General features: G+C 41.3%; 1 protein-coding gene across 1 annotated transcript in view; it reads left to right on the forward strand.

Annotated features, from left to right (window-relative positions):
• tg (thyroglobulin) overlaps window positions 1-24,065 on the forward strand; it is a 348,151-nt gene that overhangs the window by 303,580 nt on the left and 20,506 nt on the right. The window contains exon 43 of the mRNA XM_063057803.1: window positions 4,575-4,682. Within this exon, the coding sequence (XP_062913873.1) occupies window positions 4,575-4,682 (108 nt within the window). The remainder of the gene's footprint in view (window positions 1-4,574; window positions 4,683-24,065) is intronic.

The raw sequence follows: 24,065 nt of genomic DNA on the forward strand, positions 1-24,065 counted from the left end.
GCTCCAATGTCTTGGTGTGGGACTGTAATCACCTCAGGTTGAACAGGCTACCATTGGTGCGGTATCGGATGTAGACACCGTCCTCGTCATCAAGGTCTTCTGTGACCCTGTCAAGCATCATGCTGAAGAAGATGGTGAAGAGAGTTGGCATGAGGACGCAGCCTTGCTTTACTCCATTGCCTATTGGGAAGGGTTCTGAGAGGTCGTTGTTGTGTCTGACTTGGCCACTCTGATCTTCATGTAGCTGGATGACCATGCTGAGGAACTTTGGGGGGCATCCCAGTCGTTCCATGATTTGCCACAGACTTTCCCTGGTCACAGTGTCGAACGCTTTGGTAAGGTCGACAAACGTCACGTACAATCCCTTGTTCTGTTCCCTACATTTCTCTTGGAGCTGCCTGAGAACAAATACCATGTTCGTGGTGCTCCTGTTGGCTCTGAAGCCACACTGGCTCTCTGGAAGGTGTTCTTCTGCAATGATGGGCAGCAATCTGTTCAGGAGTACTCTTGTGGGGATTTTTCCTGTGATAGAGAGCAGGGTTATCCCCTGGTAGTCGGACTTTTCCCCCTCGTTCTTATACAGGGCGATGATGACTGCATCTCGGAGGTCCTGTGGTAGTTTACCTTGTTCCCAGCAGCAGACAAAGAACTCATGGAGGTTGGTGTGTAACGCTGGGCCCCCATGCTTCCAAATCTCAGGTGGGATTCCATCAACTCCCGCTGCCTTGCCACTTTTCAGCTGCTCTATCGCCTTAACTGTCTCTTCTAAAGTTGGAATCTTGTCCAGTTCTGTTTTCTCTCGCTGTTGTGGGATGCGATGAATTGCTGAGTCTTGGACCGTGCGATTGGCGCTGAAGAAAATCTGGAAATGTTCCAACCACCAGATGGACGCCTTGTCTGTGAAGAGCGCCTGACCGTCTGCACTGTGCAAGGGACTCTGGATCTGGTGCGAAGCACTGTACACCACTCTCAGGGCTTCATAAAACCTTCTGTAGTCACCGGTGTCTGCGCAAAGCTGAGTTCTCTTTGCGAGGTTGGTCCACCACACGTTTTGAATCTCTCGAAACTTGCTCTGGGGGTTGCTGCATACAAGGCGGAAGGCTGCTTTCTTATCAGGACAAGACGCTGAGCAAGGTGCGCCTGGTGGGCGGATCTCTTCGTCGCCAGCAATTCTTAATTATAGAATTATAGGCAAGTAGAACTGGAAATATCATGGTAGAAAGGTAACTTCAGAATAGATTAAAGAAATTTCAGTTTGTTTACAGTTTACTTTGGGGGATAGTGTTGTGAATATAATGAGGCCCAACATTCAGAAAGCTGCTGCTAAGAAGTGTACTTTGTTGTCTGCAAGGAAAGTCAGGAGTCTGAGGATAACCTGGAATTGAAGCTTAGTGATTTGAACATTCTGTTCAAGGCTACAAACATACATACACTTACACACACATATGCACGGGGTGTAGATAAATACTAACTCTCACAAGAAGAGAGAGAAGTAAAAAAATAAAGAAGGAAGAAAGCTGAAGATAAAGAGATAACTTATGAAAATTTCGCAACACCTTGAACTGTACAGTAAATAGTATACCTCTTCTGCTTGAAAAATTGAGTTGACAGCAGCAAAGGTACAAATAGTCTCAAGGTGGGGGACTTCGATGCACAAAACCAAGAGTAGTTTGTTGGGAGCACAAATGACTAAACTATGAAACCTTAAGGACAAAATCACATCATGTGAGCAGATGGTAAAAAGCAAGCTGACATGAACCATGAACCTCCTTGATCTAATCCTTGTCAATCTACCTGTTGCAGGATATTCTACCCATGATAGGATCAGTGGATTACTCAGATTAGGTCCAGAGTTGGAGCTGGGCACAGAGTAGTCCTGTGCAGTAGTTACGGGGTAGGACGGTAGTGGTGTAGGGGACAATGGTGTTGGGTTTGATGTTGATCTCTGCATATAGCAGATCAATCAGACAGTAAAAGTAACTATCTGCCCTGAAGTTGCTCAAGCAACCTTAACCTGTTGATCAATTTTCAGGTTATTGTTGGAACATTTGTGCATATTATTCACTAATATTGTGTGTCCATTACCGGTGCTTTTTTTAAAATGTAGAAATTCGTGCTTTGCCAGTGTTCGCATTTAGTGTCGAATCACTGCCATGGAAGACCAGTGATCACTAGAACCATTCAGCTGGAACTATTTATGCCTCGCCCCAGTTATCCTCTGTAGTTGTGCCAAACCCAGTGCTGCTGTAATCAGAAGCAGCAGGCATCCTCATTACCATGCTATTTCCATCCTTGTGCTTCATTTATACTGACTATGCCTATTTGAATTGCAAGTTTAAAGGGTGCTCGGAGGAATAAAAGATCTTTCATGTTAAACAAAAGGGCACTTCATAAATATTGAAAGTCGGATGAGAGTAACCTAGTCTATAAAGTCATTGCAGATAATAGAAGTTTGTCTGGTTCAGTACCTGCTGTATATGCTATCAAGGAATACAAATGTAATTTCATCCCATGTCATTGAGTTTCAAAGTAGAAATCTAATAACTATTGAAGGCTTCCCATCATAGATCATCCAGGATAAATTGCTGAAATAAACTTCTCATCCATGACTCAACATTCTGTCATGTTAGGTCAGTTTGTGGAGATTACCTTGCTGGGTTTTGGTATTTACCTCAATCTAGGTTGACGCTCCAGACTGACAGCATTGTTGATTATTGGTGAAGCAACGATTCTTTTTTTGTTTACAATTAATTGTGTCCAGGTGAATGTAAGAAGTCTGTAGAACAGAGGAAACCAATTAATTTTACAAATGGCTGGACCAACATTCCTCTCTCAAAGAAAAATATCAAAGAATTAGTTCATTATTGTACTGCTGTTTGTGCCAGATTTGTGCTGGAAGATTACAGAAAGCAAATATAGTAGAATAAATACGAATATTTCTCTTATTTGTCACTGAAAAGCAAAATAGGTTTAATTGTAGAGATTAGTGGCAATTATACTGTGACCTAGGAGCCATTTACCCCTCTCTCCTTGACTGTAATCAGTCCTGTGTATTTTATGTAAAAGACAATTTATGTTTAAAGTCAATGAAGGACCTGTTTTCCAGGATTATAAATAATGTTTTGCTTACTTGCTGATACTGTTAAAAATAACTTTCCCAGCCAAACTTGCCTCCGGTAAAGTTTACAATTCAATATATGTAGTACTTTTGCAGCTCCTGACACAGTTTGCAGTCATATAAGGGCAGAAAGATTAGGAGGTTTAGACATTGACCAAGCTTTGGGACAGCACAGAAGGGGAGCAAGTAACCCATGGATTTAATGTGGAGCCAGATGATGCTATGTTGGTAGTCTTAGCTCCACAGTGAATGAAAGGTCATAGTTATTTTGTAAACAGGAATCTTCCACAATGACGTCAGTGTTTACAAATGGATGACTTAAAGTCTTATTGTATATTAAATCTTGTCAAAGCCCATATAGAGAATCCAGATGAACTTCATGCATCAGGAGGGCTTGAATTATAAGGAGAGTCAAGATAGACTAAGACTTTTTTTCTTTGGAGCGAAGGAGGCTGAAGGTTTCTAGAATTGTGACAAACCTTGATTGGATTGATAGATGCTGTCTTTTTCCCAGGGTACAGAGTCCAAAACTAGAGGGTATTGATTTCAGATGAGAGGGGAAAGATTTAAAGGAAACCTGAGGGACAAGTTGATCTCACAGGGGTGGTGAGTTTCTGGAGCAATCTGCCAAAGGAATTGGTAGAGGTAGGAACAGATATAATGTTAAAAGGACAACTGGGCAGGAACATGGATAGGAAAAGTTTGGAAGGATATGGGCCAAATACAGGCAAATGGAACTAGCTTGGGTCGATGCCTTGATGATTTGTGCCTATCTCCATACTGTTGAACCCTATGGCCACATTTTCATCTCTACATTTTTCAGAATTTCTTGCAATTGGTCAGGCAAGACTTTTCCTTGAGAAATTCTTGTTGATTATTCTTTTTATTATGTCTTAGTTTTTAGTTGTTTTTCATAGACATTTCTCTTTTTTCTTAAGTATGGATATACTGTTAGTTATCAGGCATTCACTGATCATACACTTTCATCTTAGAATTACTAATTATGTACCTCTGTCAGATACATTCTTTAAAAGTATAGATATAATCTGTCTGGACATAGATTAATTACCACTGCCTTCTATTATTCTATACAAAGTCACTTTTTAAAATGTGTTTTTATTATTTCTGATCTCATCTGATGTCATGTTAGCCTACAGACTCTCACTGATCAAAGTAATTATTCCATATTAGTAACCTTCCCTATTGTTTAAAACCCTCTACTCTAAGTGCCCTAATTTCCCCTCTTTTATTTCATTCATTTTATTTACGTGCCTGTAAAACAAAATTTTTTAATGTTTGTTCATGATTTAATTTTAACTTTTCTCTTAATCTCTTCCCCTTTTGTTTCTCTGTATTCTCTGTGTAATTAGTTTTTTTTATTGCCATGACAAAATGTGTTTATATTCCTATACAGTTCTAAGGCTTGGGATCTAATCTTTATGTTGTTTCTTCTCAGGGACTCTTTCATCATCTGCCCTGTGATAAAGATGGCTACTCAGTTGTCTAATAGCACACAAGCCAATGTCTTCATGTACCACATTCCAAGAAGTTTTTCTCAACCTGGGTAAGAAATCTATGGCAAGACTTTAAAGAATTTGCCAAACTGTTTTTTTCTTAAATTCTTATTAATTTAAGAGATGAGAACATTTTTAGTCTGGTATTCATTACCCAATTCCTAGTTAACACAACGGAATGTCTTTCTCTTGAAACAGCTGTTTAATTAATCAACAGAGTGACTTCAGTAAAGAACAACTGAAATGAATGAATTGACTCCTTTGAGTAGTCTGCCAGCCATTTGGGAAGATTTGATGAATTAACTGATCAGGTTCTACCCATTTTGTCATATGGGATGTCATTTTCTTGAAACAATGCAATTATGTGAAAGGAAGTTATATGGCTGGAAGGTTTTGGTCTGGAGGAAAAGCCCAGCAAATATGTCACTGTGTGAAGTAACCAACTCTAATAGAAATTTAATTTGACAATTAGTCTGATGCATGCCAAATCCCGTGAGGAGTGGTATGTGCATTTGGTGAGATTTCAGTAAATTGGACTTTGATTGAGAGACACAATGTCTTGGAGTTAGTCATGAGAAGACAATGTCAGAAGTGAAGCAAACAAAGATATTATTGAATTTGCTACAAAGCCTGCTGTTCCTGATAAGATATGATGCTTCTGCGACTCTCGCCCAGAAACCTGCAACTAGGTCATCTTCATTTCTGCTATTGTTTTCCTCCTTGCATTTTCTCACTCTCCCAAGGAGCATGTGAAGGGGGTTATCAATGATCCAGACCATAGTCTTTGAACATTTTGAATCAATGCTTCACTCATTTTACTCAAACTCTTCTAATTATAATTTTGAAGTATTGGTTCATAAACTAGAGCTGAGATAGTGCATGCAGATTTTTCACACTTGATGTTGTCCATTGAATGGTAAATGTGGGAATAAGCTTTCTATGAACTTGTTTGGAAAAGGAAAATTTTTAACTGCTGAAGATAATCCTCTGCTTCATACATGATGCTGGAGTTTAGTGCCCCTGGCACTCCTCCAGTTACCATCAAGCCTTGTGTTTGCTTATTGAGAGCTTGCTAACTGACACTACCTGTGTGATTTGCAGAGGAGGCCTAAACCACAACATTTTCATGGAAGTTCTCTCATTCCTCACTATAACAATTGAGCAAGAGCCCTGACAAAGAAATGCTGTAAATAACATTTGCATCCTTTCATAAACACAATAAATTCAGCAGATTCTGGAAATCTTGAGGAACACGCAGAAAACCTTGTAGGAATTCATCATAAATAGCACCGGACAATTTTTTTCAGAAATTTTACTTCCTCCTTGTTTTGTTTATGATAGACAGCTTGAAACTGGACACAAATATAATTTCAGACTCCTGTATATCGTAGGAATTTGATGAAACAAGAAAATTAACTTTTATTGATCATAACGTGTTTAATTGCATAACAGTGCCGATAATTTTCAATAGTTCAAATAAGCTAAAAATGTTTTTTTAATGATTTTCATTTGTACTCAGTGTCTGAAGCTTCTCGCTTAAGTGTCCAACAATAATCGGCCAGCATTGATGGATTCCAGTTGCCCTGATACCGTTTCTCCATGACTGCAATGTCCTGGTGAAACCTCTCACCATGCTCATCACTGACAATGCCTAGGTTTGCAGGAAAGAAGTCTAAATGGGAAAGCAGAAAATAAATCTATAGTGACATGTTGCACTTCATGGTTTTGTATGTTTGAAGCATGTCAGCCAGATGCACATAGTTTGATGCTCAGTAGCTGTCAAAAAAATTTTCAGTGACATCCTTGAATGGCTTTCATGTGTTCTTCTCTGGTCCCACTAGAAGTTCTTTGATTTGTCTGTCATTGATGACCTGTTTGATTTGTGGACCAGCAAAATGCAATCTTGGCTCGAATTATGAATTGAAGTAACATATAGATAATTTCAAAAAACGGTGTCTGATAGGGAAATCTCAGTGATTTTCATGATCAGAAGCCCAAAATCTATAAGATGCTCCCAAAGGTATTTAGAAAGCAAAATTTTTCTTGTCCAGTGTAGTTGATGTTCTGGGCTGAGACCCTTCATGAGTTCTCGAAGAGAAAGGAGTAGAATTTGTGTCCTTTCATCTGGATGTTTCTGCAATTTTTCTTCCTTCACTCATACCATTTGTGATCCCGCATTAAAGTCATAGGGAGGTTTTGCTTTAAATGAATCCCATCGCTTCAATAATTACTGCCAAGTTGATAGGCATACTCTGCATTTGACTTACTAGGAGCATAATTTCACATTTTATATTAATTAATTACTTAAAAAAGCAACAAAGTCTTTTCACTCAACGTTAAGTATTGCTCTTCTAACAACTCTGTTTGTCGACCTACTTTGACGTGGTCCAACCTTGAATCAAATGAAAATTTGCATTATGAGATTCAGCTCCGTCCATGAAATTATCCCTCACTGCTGTCACGGACACGAACAAAGGAATACGTGGGTAACATTGAAAGACTTGCCGAATTTAAAGTGGAAGTAACATGATGATGGCTTCAGTCCGGAAAGTTGAAGAATTTGATAGCACTAATGAATGCATTATAACACAAACAATGTGGAGGAGCAAAAGAAACCCCCTACACTTCTTTGTTTAATGTGTCCTAGGACATACAGTCTCTTACGCAACTCAGTAACCCCTTGAAAAGCTGGTAAGGAAGATGTTCAATGGAATTGTTACAATTTTACAAAATCACTTGAGATCTAAAGTGCTGATATTAGCTGAGATATTGAGATTTTACAAAAGGAATCTGTTAAAATGAAAGCCATTCTGAATACATTGCAGAATTGCTTGGAATTTCCCAGTACTATGACTTTCGAGATGGGCTTTCTGATGCATTAAGAGGCAGGCTTGTATGTGGTATGCATACTCAAAGCACTTAAAAGAGGCTACTGGCAGAAAGAGACCTAACCTTAGAATATGCATAGACCATTGCAGTATCATTAGACTGCAGCAAAAGATGTAGCAGAACTACAGCAAAGGAGGTTAGAATGTGAAATGCACAAAAAGTCCCTGAATGGTGCAAAAAGCCAAAAGATGTTATTGATGTGGCAGATTCTCCCATGATGCAAATAACTGTTGGTTCAAAGGTCTGCAGAAAGTGTCACAAACAAGGTCACATAGAGAGATTGTGCAAGGCAGATGAAAAGCACAACCGAGTGAAAAGTCTCAAACACAAAACTAAGCAAATGCATAAAGCTACCAAATGTAAAACAGCATCAGACAAACTAGAGTCTGACAAAGGTGAACTGTCATGCCTAGAACTGCATAGTATAATTGAAGCAGATCACAAAATCATCGGGATCACAATAGATGTGTCAGATGTAAAACTGAAAATGTCAGCTTTGTCCATAATTCCAGAGGCTGACAACAACAGACTGCTTTCTAAGATTCCATTAGAGAAGACCTCAGTGATGCTAAAGACCTACTCAGATAAAGCAGTTAGAGCTTTATGTATTGTAAAGTGATGGGCCAGCACTTTTCAGACATGGATTTTTCTCAATCATTCATCTAGATTGGTACTCAGTGTGTCATCAACAAACAATGGCAGTCCAAATGGTAGCACTAACCAGAGATTGTCACAGCTGCTTAATGCTAATGAGAAGCTATTTGAGAAAGGGATTGGTAAACTCAAAGCCATGAAGGCCAGAACTGAACTGAATGAGGCAGCAACACCAAAATGCCGTAAAGCACGTCCCGTGCCTTACATATTACCTTCTGAAGTGGATGCTGAACTGCAGAGCTTGGAATCGTCTGGAATTTTCTCCAAGGTTGAGTGGAGTGATTGGGCCATGCCTATTATCCTGATTATCAGGAAAGGGAAGGCCAGAGCCGTTCGCATATGTGGGGATTTCAAGGTGAGCATCAACCCGGTGCTGTGTAATGTGGAGTATCCCCTGCCACAAATAGAAGATATTTTTGCATCTTTGACAGAGGTTTTCAAAGATTGACTTATCACAAGCCTATCTGCAAATGGAGATTGAGGAGTCAAGGAGGAAGTTTCTCTCAATCAACACTAAAAGAACAAGGGACAGTATTATCGTCTCGTCTTTAACATCACATCAGCTCCAGTAACTTGGCCTTGAGGACATCATCGTGACCGGCGAAATGATGAAGAACACCTCCTGAACCTTGGTAAAGTGCTTACCAGGCTGAGTGAGTATGGTCTGTATGCAACAAGAGAGAAATGAAAGTTTTTTTCGAGAATGAAATCTCATTACGGACATGTCATTGACAAACAGGGCTTATATAAATCACAGAAATGGTTTCCAGAACAAATTGTGAGTGACAATGCACATGTCAGAAGAATTCCAACTGTTGATGAGAAAAACACGGCATCAGACATTTCAAGTCAGCTCCTCACCACCCAGCAACAAATGGGTTTAACCAAATCTTCAAGAAATCCATTGTAGCGATTGTCAAGGGGGTCATTTCTCTAGAAGGTGGACAGCTTCCTCTTTGAGTATGAGAACTCTGTTAATGCAAAGACAGATCAAACACCTGCAACAGGAATCTAGGATCTTGCATAGACCTCCTGAAACCAGATGTACAGAGAGAAGTGCAGAATAAATGGTTTAGCCAGTTGCCAAGTGAAGCAGCAAGGAGCTTCGAGATTGGGCAGGAAGTCCTAGTGTGTGGTTACCGAGGAGAAAAGTGGACACCCGGTAGGATATCTAAAATAACTAGACCACTGATGCACACAGGGAATGCAGATGATCAGACAAGGAGACGTCATGTGGACCAGATAATGGATGCTCAATTGAAGAACACACCCGAGGCAACTGCATCCAACAAGACAGACACACCGTAGTCGCTGGACTTGCCTCTCAGTGATGCTGTCACTGACAGCAATGTGACACCAGAAACTGAGAACTTTCTCTTAGACAAGACACCTACCAAACCTGATGTCACCCCACAGGTCCAGAGGCACTATCCTGAAAGAAACTGAGAACCACCCAGAAGACTGAATCTTTAGAACTGTGAAGCTGGTTATGGACTGTTATTGCGAAAGCATGTTTATTTGGAATATGGTTTTTGAAAGGGAAGTTGACTGTTTTGTACCTATACAGTTTTGTGTTGTATTAAAGGGGGAGGAAGTGTAATTTATGGATCTATTTCTTTTAATGACCCCCCCCCCCCTTAGCACTATGTATGGATTGCTGTCTACACATGCATACTGATCTGTTTCTGTGCATTGCTTTGTCTCTCTCACGCTACAATTCAAATTAACCAGTTAAACCAGTCTCCCATGAATGTGCTTTTATGTTGTTGATATGTAGTTGTGCACAGACACAACAGAAGTATCCTCTGCACAACACCTCAGGATCTTGTCTATTTCAGCAAGTTGCCACTCATTCTTCAAACTCCCAGCGGTACAATTCCTTCACATTTCTTCACATCAGACAATCACTTTTCTCCAACTAGCTTTTCTCTTAATCTCTCCACTGTGAATTTCTTTTGTTCCTTTGAGCCTTTAATATTAGGTTCGTTGCCTATTGAAAGGTCTTTCTTTGTTCATTGCACCAGTGTAGAATTCATAAAGTAAGCTAGTTATGCCCCTGTATGGGATTTGGACCAGTTATGGTCCCAGGTGGTAGTACTGGAGAGGATAGTGATTGTGACTGATTTTGGAAGGGTAGGGATAGAAACCAATTCATAAATAGAGGGTTCAGGTTAACAGTTGGTGGGGAACGTGTGTGAAGATAAGGGGGCCAAGGACCCTTGGAGGAAAGATTAAAGGCTCTGATGAAGCAATGGGGTGTATTGGTGGAAGAATTAGTACTTACAGGTTGGGATTGTAGGGCATGGGGGCCGATTTGGAGATGGAGAAAGTTTGTTGTTGGAGTAAATCGGTATTTGTGGAGAGGTGGTATTGGACAACTGAACAGATTGGAGGTAGATGAATTCGCAGCCATGGTAGGAAGGTGCTGCCTGAGGTGGAGATAGGGCTTAAATTTCAAAGCTCAAAGTAAATCTATTATCAAAGTACATATTTATCACCATATACAATCTTGAGAATTCATTTTCTTGCATAGTCAATAAATCCTAATAGAATAATAACCATAATAGGATCAACCAAAGGTTGGGTGTCCAACCAGTGTTCAAAAGAGAACAAATTGTGCAAACACAAAAAGAAATAAATAAGCAATAAAATATCGAGAAGTGAGTCCGCTGATGGTGGGAACATTTCAATCATGGGGCATGTGTAGTTGAGTGAAATTATCCTCTCTGGTTGAAGAGCCTGAAGCTGGAGGGTTAATAAATATTCCTGAACCTGGTGGTGTGAGTCCTGAGGCTCCTCTACCTCCTTCCTGATGGCAGCAGTGAGAAGAGAGCATGACCTGGGTGGCAAGGGTCCCTGATGATAAGGACCTAATAGTACTTGTATAGTGTGTGGAGTATGTTTGTTATCTGTCGTCAATGAGTCATTAATATAAATGGCATGCACTTCCTAGGACTGACAGTGGTGGAAACTGGATCATCAAAATAATTTAAAGTGGATGTGGATATATATTTGATGGATCAAGGAATAGAAGTGGCACAGAAGAGGAGTTGCATTCAGCATAGATTACCCAAAGTCATATTAAATGGTAGACCAGGCTTGAAAGGCCTGCTGGTCTGCTCCTCTGCCATTGCGTTTTGTGGTAAAATGCATCTACTGAGTCAGATCCCTACTGCTAAACTGGGAGGTCTTCAGTAATCTCTTCTTTCAGTAGTGAAATTTGCAATCTAGAGCTGATATGATCTGGATTATACATGTTCTATTGTCATAAATATTGATTGGCAGGGCAAACAAAAATCTAATTCTCAGTAAATGATAGCAAAGGGAATATGAATAAACAAAGCTGAATAGTACATGAGGTGAATGGTATAATGCAGAGTCATAAACCTTAAAGAATCTCATCAGTACTGACCTTTCTAAACCCAAAGAAGTTTCAGTCAAAGTCTGGCCACTCACAAAACAAACCATGCAACATTTATAAAACTATAAACATAAAGTCTTTACAGTATCAGAGTATAGTATCTTCAGTTAATCAGAAGTCAGGAAAATGAACTGTGAAAGACTTTTTTTTAAATCTATGCCCTAGACTGAAATTAATGGTGGGTGAGATAGACGGTATGCACAAACCAAATAGGTGGAGAGGTCTATCCAGACAGATTGTATAACTGCTCACTCTTCAGCCTGACTGAACCATGCAGTTTGGAATAGCAAAACCTTCCAATGTATTTTTGTTCTCCTTGAGCAGAGTAAACAGTTATTTGGCAATCTGTGGCTGTGACACACCCATACATTTTGTGCAAAATCATGTCCTAAGCAGAGGTCCCTGTGTTTTTCACAATCAACAATGAATTTTCAATTCTGCAGTGTGTTTAGGAGATGGTGTATGCAGGTCATGAGCGCAGGAGAGGCATGTTGTCCATATCAGTGACAATGCATTCATTGTAGATTATCTACATTTGCATGCTTACGCAACTTACCCAGTAAAGGAGCTATGACGCTGAATATCAATGTGAGCACACAATTGTTTCAATAGGAAACCAAGGATAAATGAGAGGCTGACTCCAGTGAATGCAGGCACTAGAATCTGGAGCAACAAATAAACTGATGTAGGTGAAGCAGCGTCTATGGGTGGGGGTGCGGAGGAAGGAATTTTGGGTCAAAACTGCGTATTAGGATCAAGATTTGAGAAAGGACTCCAGCAGATGTCTCCACCTTCTTCATCCCTCACTCTACTTGGCTCCTTATTCCTTTGTTATTGTCTGCCTCCATCTATCATTTACCCGCCTCAGTCCCCAACTCCACCCTCCCCCTCATTTGTGTGGCTCGACTACCACCACCACAGTCCTATTTCTGGCCATGGCTCTCCACTCCCCCTCTTCTCTTTATACTCCCCTCTGCACTCTATATGGTTTTAACCTAAAACAGTCTTCCATCTCCACAGATACTGTTTGACCCGCCGAGTTTCTCCAGCAGATTGTTTATTGCTATAACTGAAATGCTACCCTTTAAATTGCGCTTTGTAGCTGAAGTTCACTGCAGTTATGCAGTATATAAAAAAAAGACACTAAATGGTTAACTCATCCCTTCCCCTTGGTAAGTTATAATCGCATACAAGCCTCCTTCATTCACCTTTGAAATGCAGCTCTCTGATTTCTGGAGTTGTTTCACATCAGGACAGATTTTGCAATTGGTTATGCCTAACTGACAGCCAAGCAGAAAGACCAAAGTTCCATTACACGAGATTTCTGCACCCAACGTTCTTCCAGTTTCCCTCTTTGCCGTTTATATCCCAGCATTTCGTAATATGCTAACTTCTGATCTGGAGAGCCCTGTGTTTTGAGCATCTCTAGTGTAAAACACTTTGTTTCCTCCAAGCATGCAGTTAGCTACAACTAAAATGGCACTCCAGCTAATTACTCCAGGAACTAATGTCTCTGTGATGTACCCTTTAACGTCTTCCCAATGTTAACTAGCTCCCCCTGCCCTGGATGCAAAGAATGATTAACAAACATAAGGTTGTAGGAACCTCACTGACATGCTCAGCAGATTTGTTTTGATGTATACAGCTCTGCATAAAGAGTACAATAAGTAATCCAATAATTGAAAAGAAACAATCGTGTGTAAAATAATAAAGCATGGAACAAAATGCTCACATAAACAAAGCCTTTTCTTGGACACCAAGTTCTTCCAACTGTAAACTGTACCCATTCAAGTTCCAGAAAGAGGAAGCTTCTATGAAAAGATACAATTCAAATAATGCCTGAAGAGGCTTCTATAAACTCATTGCCAATAATTTAACTTTATTATCTTTAGAGTAACCATTTAATGGATTTTTCTACTACAGAAACACAGCCATGAATTAGATGTCCTTAAACATCTATAGATTGTATTTTTAAAATCATATTGTTGGTGTAACATGTCTATTCTTCATTCTATGTAAACCTTTCAAAAGGTGACTTTCTGGTGATTCCCATTCAGACTCCGGCTTTATTAGGCAACACAGCAACTCTGTCCTTTCATTAAAAAGCACTTGGGCAAGAGCTATTTCACGGCTGATTGCTACTAAACTGTCCTGTGAATTCCAGACATGGTCGTGTGAGCAAAGGGGTGTTACATGGTTGGATAGTGCCCTTCAGTTCATTGTGTAAGTGCACTCATCTTGCATAAAGCAATAACCTGCAGAACACAAAATCTTTAGTGCAGTGCCAAGTCTGTGCTGAGTTGGCTAACCATGACTGGCACAGCAAGGCAAACTGGCACATGCTTAGTTATGTTATTGGATTAGGGCCAGAGTATATTGTTCAAATCCTAACATAGCAGATAGAAAATATGAATTCAGCTTACAGTTTTGACAGTGTTGCTTAGGGAACTTGACCTTTCATCTTTACCCCTACAAGTGGAAGAAGTGCTACACCTGCCCATTCACCTCCTCCATCATCTCCACTCAGGGCCCCAAACAGTCCCTCCAGGTGAAGCCACACTTCACCTGAGAACCTGCTGGGGTCATCTATTGTGTCCAGTGCTCCCGATGTGGTCTCCTCTACATTGGTGAGACCCTTCATAAATTGTGGGGATGCTTTGTTGAGCACCTCTGCTCCATCTACCAAAAGCAGAACGTCCCGTTGGCCACACATTTTAATTTTGATTACCATTTCCATTCTAACATGTCGGTCCTTCAGGGTGGTAGAGCAACACCTTATATTCTGTCTGGAAACAGAGTGCCAGAGCCGATAGTGGACAGGTTGAGGGGAAAGATGTTGTTAAACCTACATACAAAAATCAGGCATCAAAGGTTGAGCATGGTGAAATTAATGTTCTGAGTTGCATATATTTCAATGCAAGGAGCATTGTAGGAAAAGCGGATGAGCCGAGGGCAGGGATCAGCATGTGGAGTTATGAAATTGTGGCCAATAGTGAGACATGGTTGCAGGAGGTTCAGGACTGGCAGCTAAATATTCCTGGGTTCCGTGGTTTTAGACATGATATAGCAGGAGGGATTAAAGGAGGAAGGATGGCATTACTAGTCAGGCAAGATATCATGGCAGTACTCAAACAGGACAGACTGAACCTCAGTAGATGAGATCTCCAGTGGGTGGAACTGAGTAATAAGAAATGGATACCTACGTTAATGGGATTATATTATTGACCACCCAACAGTCGGTAGAATTTAGAGGAGCAAATTTGAAGAGAGACTGCAGACTGTTGCAAGAAACAATGTTGCGATAGTAGGTGATTTTAACTTTCCACCAATTGACTGTGACACCCATTTTGTAAAAAGGCTCGATGGAATGGGGCTTGTCAAATATGTTCAGGAAAGTTTCCTCAAGCTATACACAAGGGATCTCAGCTAGAAAGTGCGATACTAAAATCAGAATTAGAAGCAGAATCAGATTTAATATCACTGGGATATGTTGTGAAATTTGTTTTTGATAGAAACTGTACATTGCAATACATAATAATAAAAACTGAATGACAGTAAGTATATATAAGCACACATAAGGCCATGGATGTTTCAATATGGACTTTAGCAAGGCCTTTGACAAAGTCCCACATAGAAGGTTGGTCAAGAAGGATTAGTCACTTGGCATTCAAGTTGAAGTAGCAAACTGGATTAGACAAAGGCTTTGTAGAATAAGCCAGAGAGTGGTGGTAGGTGGTTGCCTCTCTGAGAGGAGGCCTGTTATTAGTGGTGTGCCTCAAGGGTTGAAGCTAGGCCCAATGTTTTTTTTTGCCCTCTATATCAATGATCTGGATGATAATGTGGTAGAATGGATAAGCAAATTTAGTAGATTACAGCAAGTCTGTGGGTGTAGTGAACAGCAAGGAAAACTACTGTAGTTTGCAGCAGAATCTGGATCAGCTGGAATAATGGATTGAGTAATAGCAAGTGGAATTTAATGCAGACAAGTATGAGATGTTGCATTTTGGGAGGGCCAACCAGGGGAGGTCTTACACAGTGAGTGGTAGGGCACTGAGAAGAGAACAAAGGGTTCTAGAAATGCAGATTCGTAATTCGTAGTCAGTGGCATCACAGTCAGATAACTTTTGGCACATTGGGCTTCATAAATCAAGGCATTATGTATAGGAGTTGGGACGCAATGTTAAAATTATATAAGATGTTGGTGAGGCCTAATTTGAAGTATTGTGTGCAGGTGGTGAGTGGAGATTCAGGACTTGAATCTTTTGTTTTAATTACAAACTATTATGGTAAGAAAAAGAAACCTGCAAATCATTTACAAACAAGAGAAAATCTGCAGATGCTGGAAATCTGAGCAACACGCACAGAATGCTGGAGGAACTCAGAAAGCCAGGCAGCATCTATGCAGAAGAGTACAGTTGACGTTTAGGGCCAAAACCCTTCCAGTTCTCTATCAGGAGTGGAATGCTAATGTCCTGGGTTCATTGTGGTTCTTATCCAGAACTGTTCCAGGGCTACTTCAGGTGAAAATCTTGGTGTGCTGCAAAATTATACTCCATAAGCAAGTCAAAATATTCTTAATAACAAATGAATTCCTGGAGTTCAAATATATGAGGTGTCACCTGAATGAAAATCCAGAACAAGACCACGTCATTTTAAAAATAAATCTAAAAGCTGGGGGAAATCTAAATGTTCCTGGCAAACAGCAGCAAATTTAGAGTCCATTAATGATTTCAAAATGCAATTGTTAGACTTTTGTCTTCTATTTTTTCTGATCAACAAGTGGGATTTAGACTTGGTGGAAGTTCACCAAATAAGGGTGGCATGGTAGTGTAGATATTAGCATCACACTATTACAGCACCAGTAATCTTTGATTGAAGTTTAATTGCCACTGCTGTCTATAAGGAGTTCATGCATACTTCCGTAACCACAGAGGTTTCTTCAGGTGCTCCAGTTTCCTTATGGTTAGAAAACACGAGGGAATCTGCGGAAGCTGGAAGTTCAAGCAACACACAAAAAATGCTGGTGAACACAGCAGGCCAGGCAGCATCTATAGGAAGAGGTACAGTCGACGTTTTGGGCCGAGACCTTTCGTCAGGACTGACTGAAAGAAGAGATAGCCCAGGGCTCCCCTCCCCCTTTCTTTCTCCCTAGGCCTCCTGTCCCATGATCCTCTCCCTTCTCCAGCCTCGTATCCCTTTTGCCAATCAACTTTCCAGCTTAGCTCAATTCCTCTCCCTCCTGTCTTCTCCTATCATTTCAGATCTCCCCCTCCCCCTCTCAAATCTCTTACTATCTCTTCTTTCAGTTAGGCCTGACGAAGGGTCTTGGCCCAAAACGTCAACTGTACCTCTTCCTATAGATGCTGCCTGGCCTGCTGCGTTCACCAGCACTTTTTGTGTGTGTTCCTTACGGTTAGAGTTACCGAGTTGTATGGACATGCTATATTAGCGTCTGAAGTGTAGCGACACTTGTAGGCTGCCGGGTACAGTCGTCGCTAATTTAATTTGACGTGAATGACATAGTTCACTGTATCAATGAAGGGTAACAGAACTAATACCAATCTTTATAAAGTGGATGAATGGTGTTACACAAATCAAACTTCTTCTGTTGTAATGCATGAAAAACCACAACTAATTTATACTTCTCAAAATCTGATAATAACCAGTCAACTTATCTTAAGTAATGTTGGTTGAGAGATAAATATTAGTCAGATATTAGGCTGAAAGAAAGTTTCTTTGCTCTACTTCAGAGAATATTTCTTCTCTCATTTTCATACAGTTTCTCAATTCTAGTTAGCAGTTCCAGGTTGGCTAGCATCTAGTAATGTCCACAGCCAGCTGGCACGGTTCATTATTATATCTTACTTTATCAAAAAGAACATTCCATTAACAGGGAATATCTAACCTAACGTGTGAGCAGCCATTGAAAGAAAGCCAGAAAGTAATTATTATTTGAGGGCAAATTTCAACAAGTTCTATTCCTGCCATAAAGGATGGTGAAAGGATATCTAAATATATCTAAAGAGTAACCGTAAGTAAAGTTAATTAGTATTTTCCTTATGAAGTTGGATGGATGTGCTTAGAACTGAGGCTTCTAAAGGATGATGGATTTGTACTAAAATAACTGCATGATCAGATCTTAAAGTTAACTTCCCTGACAAAATAAATTTTAACCATGCAGTGGTCACTCAAAACCACATTTTCAGTGCTTTATCTGTTTCTAACAATTATTGTTTAATTAGAAAAGCATAAGGCATAGAAGCAGAATTAGGCCATTTGACCCATCGAGTATGCTCCACCATTCCACCAGGCTGATTTACTATCCCTTTCAACCACATTCTCCTGCCTTCTCCCTGTAACATTTGATGCCCTGACTCATCAGGAAACTATCAACCTCTGCTTTAAATATACTCAGTGACTTGGCCCCCACAGCCATCCATGGCAATGAATTCCACAGATTCACCACTCTCTGGCTAGACAGATTCCTACACATTTCTTTTGTAAATGGACATCCCTCTATTCTGAACCTGTGCCCTCTGGTCCCAGACTCACCTAGTATAGGGAAAGGTATTGGTGTGGGTGGAGAATTGGTTAGCAGACAGGAAGCAAAGAGTGAGAATAAACGGGACCTTTTCAGAATGGCAGGCGGTGACTAGTGGGGTACCGCAAGGCTCAGTGCTGGGACCCCAGTTGTTTCCAATATATATTAATGACTTGGATGAGGGAATTAAATGCAGCATCTCCAAGTTTGCGGATGACACGAAGCTGGGTGGCAGTGTTAGCTGTGAGGAGGATGCTAAGAGGATACAGGGTGACTTGGATAGGTTGGGTGAGTGGGCAAATTCATGGCAGATGCAATTTAATGTGGATAAATGTGAAGTTATCCACTTTGGTGGCAAAAATAGGAAAACAGATTATTATCTGAATGGTGGCCGATTAGGAAAAGGGGAGGTGCAACGAGACCTGGGTGTCATTATACGCCAGTCATTGAAAGTGGGCATGCAGGTACAGCAGGCGGTGAAAAAGGCGAATGGTATGCTGGCATTTATAGCGAGAGGATTCGAGTACAGGAGCAGGGAGGTACTACTGCAGTTGTACACGACCTTGGTGAGACCACACCTGGAGTATTGTGTGTGCAGTTTTGGTCCCCTAATCTGAGGAAAGACATCCTTGCCATAGAGGGAGTACAAAGAAGGTTCACTAGATTGATTCCTGGGATGGCAGGACTTTCATATGAAGAAAGACTGGATGAACTGGGCTTGTACTCATTGGAATTTAGAAGATTGAGGGGGGATCTGATTGAAACGTATAAAATCCTAAAGGGATTGGACAGGCTAGATGCAGGAAGATTGTTCCCGATGTTGGGGAAGTCCAGAACGAGGGGCCACAGTTTGAGGATAGAGGGGAAGCCTTTTAGGACCGAGATGAGGAAAAACTTCTTCACACAGAGAGTGGTGAATCTGTGGAATTCTCTGCCACAGAAAACAGTCGAGGCCAGTTCATTGGCTATATTTAAGAGGGAGTTAGATATGGCCCTTGTGGCTACGGGGGTCAGGGGGTATGGAGGGAAGGCTGGGACGGGGTTCTGAGTTGGATGATCAGCCATGATCATAATAAATGGCGGTGCAGGCTCGAAGGGCCGAATGGCCTACTCCTGCACCTATTTTCTATGTTTCTATGTTACATCCACTCTCTAGACCTTTCAATATTCAAGAGGTTTCAGTGAGATCCCCCCACTTCATTCTTCTAAACTCCAGTGAGAACGGGCCCATAGCTATCAAATGCTCCTCATGCATCAACTCTAACTCAGGGAATCATTCTCATAAACCTCCTTTGGACCCTCTCCAATGCCAAAACATACTTTCCAAAGCTGCACACAATACACTACATGTAGCCTAACGGATGCCTTATAAGGCCTTAGCATTATATCTTTGTTTTTATTTTCTAGTCCTCTCAAAATGAATGCTAATATTGCATTTGCCTTCCTTACCACCAACACAACCTGCAAGTTAACCTTTACAGAATCCTGTTCAAGGACTCCTAAGTCCCTTTGTACCTCTGATATTTGAATTTTCTTCCCATTTAGAAAATAGTCTACACCTTTATTCCTTCCACTGAAGTGCATGACCATATACTTCCCTATACCATATTCCATCAGCCACTTCTTTGCCCATTTTCCCAATCTATGTAAGTACTTCTGCAGATTCCCTGCCTACGGGTTCTTCCACCTATCTTCGTATCATCTGCAACCTTGGCCACAAACCCATCAATTCCATCACTCAAGTAATTGCCATATAGTATGAAAGCAATGGTCCCAATAACAACACCTGTGGAACACCACTAGTCACTGGCAGCCAACCAGAAAAGGTCCCCTTTATTCCCACTCTTTGCCTCCTGCCAGTCCGCCAATCATCTATGCTAGTATCATTCCTGCAAGACCATGGTCTTCTATGTTGTTAAACAGTCTCAGGTGCAGTGCTTTGCTAAAGACCTTCCAAGTTGACCACACCACTGACTCTCCTTTCTCCTGCCTGATATTTCCCAAAAGAATGGCAACAGATCCGTCAGGCAAGATTTCCCCTAAAGGAAACCATGCTGACTTTGGCCTATTTTATCATGTGCCTCCAAGTACCTCAAAACCTCATCCTTAATAATGGACTTCAACATCTTCCAACCACTGAAGTCATGCTAACTGGCCTATAATTTCCTACCTTTTGCCTCCCTCCCTTCTTAAAGAGTGGAGTGACATTTGCAATTTTCCAGTCCTCCAGAATCTAGTGATTATTGAAAGATCATTATTAATGCCTCCACAATCTGTTCAGCTACCCCTTTCAGAACCCTGGGGTGTAGTCCTGCTGGGCAATGTGGCTTAACTATCTTCAGATCTTTCAGCTCCCAAGCACCTTGGCATTAGTAATAGCAACTAAACTCATTACTGTCCCCTGAAACTCCTGAATTTCTGGCATATTGCTAGTGTTTTCCATAGTGAAGCCGAAACACAAAAAATCTTATTAGTATTTCAAACAAACATTAGGAAGGAGAGGAAGAGTGTGCTTTGTTTGAAGTGAATGGGGGAAAGGCGGCTAATAGCCAAGGATCGGCAAGATGTGCCCAAAATCAGAGATTCAGCATGGAACAGGCCCTCCTGGCACCTCAAGCCATGCTGCCCCAGCAACCCCTGATTACCCTGATTTACAATGACCAGTTAACCTACCCAGTACATCTTTGGACCATGGGAGGAAACTGGAGCACCCAGTAAAAACCCACATATTCCATGGGGAGGACATATTGAGGCTCCTTACAAATAGTGCTGGAATTGAATTCCGAACTCCAATTGCCAGAGTTGCAACATCATCCCAATAACCACTATGCTACCATGGTGCCAAGATAATTGGCCAAGGTTCAACTAATGTCTGTTTTACATCTCAAGGTCTGCACTGGGAGCTTCAAAGGATTGCACTGTCTGAGATGAATCAACAGAGGGTTGGGCTTCAGGAACTGAGGCCATAAACTCCAGAAATTCTGCAGATGCTGGAAATCCAGAGTAACACACACAAAATTCTGGAGAAACATAGATGGATCCATCCTCAACATGATCCGATCACCAAACACATATTTACCTTCCCCCACTCTTTGCTTTCTGCAGGGATCTCTCTCTTCATGATTCTCTTGTCTATTTATCTCTCCCCACTAATCTCCTTCCTGACACTGATCACTGAAAGCAGAAGAATGCTACGTCTGCCCATTCACTTCTTCCATTACCTCCATTCAGGGCCCCAAACAGTCCTTCCTGATGAGACAACACTTAATCTATGAATCTGTTAGTGTCATCAACAGTATCCAGTGCTCCTGATGCGCCTTCTCCATACAGGTGGAACCCAATGTAGATTGGGGGACCGCTTTGTTGAAGACCTTTGTTCCATCATCAACAAGCAGGAATTCCTTGTGGTCAACCATTTTCATTCCAATTTCCATTCCGATTTGAACATGTTGGTCTTTGGCTGCCTCTAATTCCATGATGGGTCAATAGATTGAAGAAGCAACATCTCATATTGTCTCTGGGTATCCTCCAACCTGATAGCTTAACATCCATTTCTCCAACTTCCATTAATTTTTTTCCCCTCTCCTCAAAGACAGTGAATGCAAAGGTAAAAAATGTGATCAAAAGCATAGAGTGTTTCAAAAGAAGAAGGAAAGGACAAGGAAGTGGTATTCACCCTGCATCAGTTGTTTAAAAGTTTTATGGAGTTAATTTTGAACATATATATTTAATGGGATGGCCCGCCGCCACCCACTCCGAACTCGAGCCCAAGGCCGTGTCGGCCTCCAACCACGGCCGCTTCTTCAAGCTCGGCCCTTCCTTAGGCGGAGGCCTTGGGCAGGCCCAGGCACACGGTGCAGCGCCCAAGTTCATCTTGTCTCTTCTAGCTAAGTGTATAGGATACGATTCATAGATATATGGTGAGGCTTTAATCTCTTCCATGGAAGATGGCCGTTGGCTCACAAGGAGCTCATCCGCCCTTTGTCAGGTCTTGTTTTCTTCAGTCCTGCTGGGTGTCCTCACACCCTCCTCACCAGACTAAGTCCAATGGGGGAGCCGGCCCAAGTTGCCAACCACTCGACCATGGCCCCTGGCCGAGCGCCAGGCAACCTTCCCCCGCCGAATCTCTCCGAGCGTCTGGCACCCGACCGAAAACCATGATACACACTAGTAACCCATGACCAGCAACCCATGACCACATTCTCCCACCCAACCTCAGTGGAAAAAGCTTGCTTGCATTTACCCTTTCTATACCCATCATAATTTTGTATACCTCTATCAAACCTCCTCTCAATCTTCTATGTTCTAAAAAACAGTCCTAACCAATTCAATCTACTTATACCTCAGGTCCTCCAGAGCTGAAAACATCCTTTTAATTTTTTTCTGCACTCTTTCAATCTTGTTTACAACTTCCCTGTAGGTAAGTGACCAAAACTGCACACAATACTCCAAATTAGGCCTTACCAATGTCTTGTACAACATAACATCCCATCTCCTCTACTCAATACATTGATTTATGAAGGCCAATGTGCCAAAAGCTTTCTTTACGACTCTATCTACCTGTGATGCCACTTTCAAATAATTATATACCTGTATTCCCAGATCCCTTTGTTCTACTATGCTCATTAATGCCCTGCTGTTCACTGTGTAAGAACAATCCTGGTTGGTCCTACCGAAGTGCAAAACCTCACACTTGTCTGCATTAAACTCCATCTGCCATTTTCACACTAACACAAGGGACGAAGGGTCTCAGCCCAAAACGTCAACTGTACCTCTTCCTAGAGATGCTGCCTGGCCTGCTGCGTTCACCAGCAACTTTGATGTGTGTTGCTCTGCCATTTTCAGCCCATTTTTCCAGCTAATACAAGTGCCTCTGCAAGCCATGATAACCTTCCTCACTGTCTACTACACCCCCAATCTTGGTGTCATCTGCAGACCACAGTTACTGATCCAGTTAACCACATTCTCATCGAGATCATTGATATAGGTGACAAACAACAAAGGATCCAACACCAATCCCTACGTCACTCCACTAGTCACATCCCTCCAAACAGAAAGGCAACCATATACTCTCCGCCTTCTCCCGCAAAGCCAATGTCTAATCCAATTTACCACCTCATCTTGAATACCAAGTGACTAAACCTTCCTGACCAGCCCCCCCATGCAGGACTTTGTCAAATGCCTTACTAAAATCCATATCGACTGCCTTTTCTTCATCCACTTTCCTGGTAACTTCCTCAAAAAACTCTATATGATTGATTAGACGCAGCCTACCATGCATGAAGCCATGGTGACTATCCTTAATCAGACTATGTCTATCCAAATGTTTACGTATCCAATCTCTTAGAATACTTTCCAATAACTTTCCCACAACTGATGTCAGACTCACCAGCGTATAATTTTCCGGTTTATGTTTAGAGCCTTTCTTAAGCAACAGAACAATGTTGGCTGTCCTCCAATCCTCTGGTACCTCTCCTGTTGCTAAGGATGTTTAAAATATCTTTGCCAGAGCCCTGGAAATTTCCATACTTGCCTCCTGTAGGGTCCGAGGGAACATTTTGTCAAGCCCTGGGGATTTATCCACCATTATTTGCCTCAGGGTAGCAAACACCTTCTCCAGTGTAATTTGTACAGGGTCCATGACTTTGTTGCCACTTTGCCTCACTTCTATCCATCTCCCAAGTAATACAGATGCAAAAAAAATGCATTTAAGATCTACACCATCCATTTTGGCTCCATACATGGATTACCATTCTGGTCATCCAGAGGATTAATTTTGTGCCCTACAATCCTTTTGCTCTTAACATATCTGTAGAGTCCATTAGTATTCTCTTTTACCTTGTCGGCTAGAGCAATTTTATGCCTTCTTTTAGCATTCCTGATTTCTTTCTTAAGTGTTCACTTACAATTCTTGTACTCCATAAGCAC

This window comes from Mobula hypostoma, chromosome 1 (assembly GCF_963921235.1).
Source record: "Mobula hypostoma chromosome 1, sMobHyp1.1, whole genome shotgun sequence".
Taxonomy (NCBI): Eukaryota; Metazoa; Chordata; class Chondrichthyes; order Myliobatiformes; family Myliobatidae; genus Mobula; species Mobula hypostoma.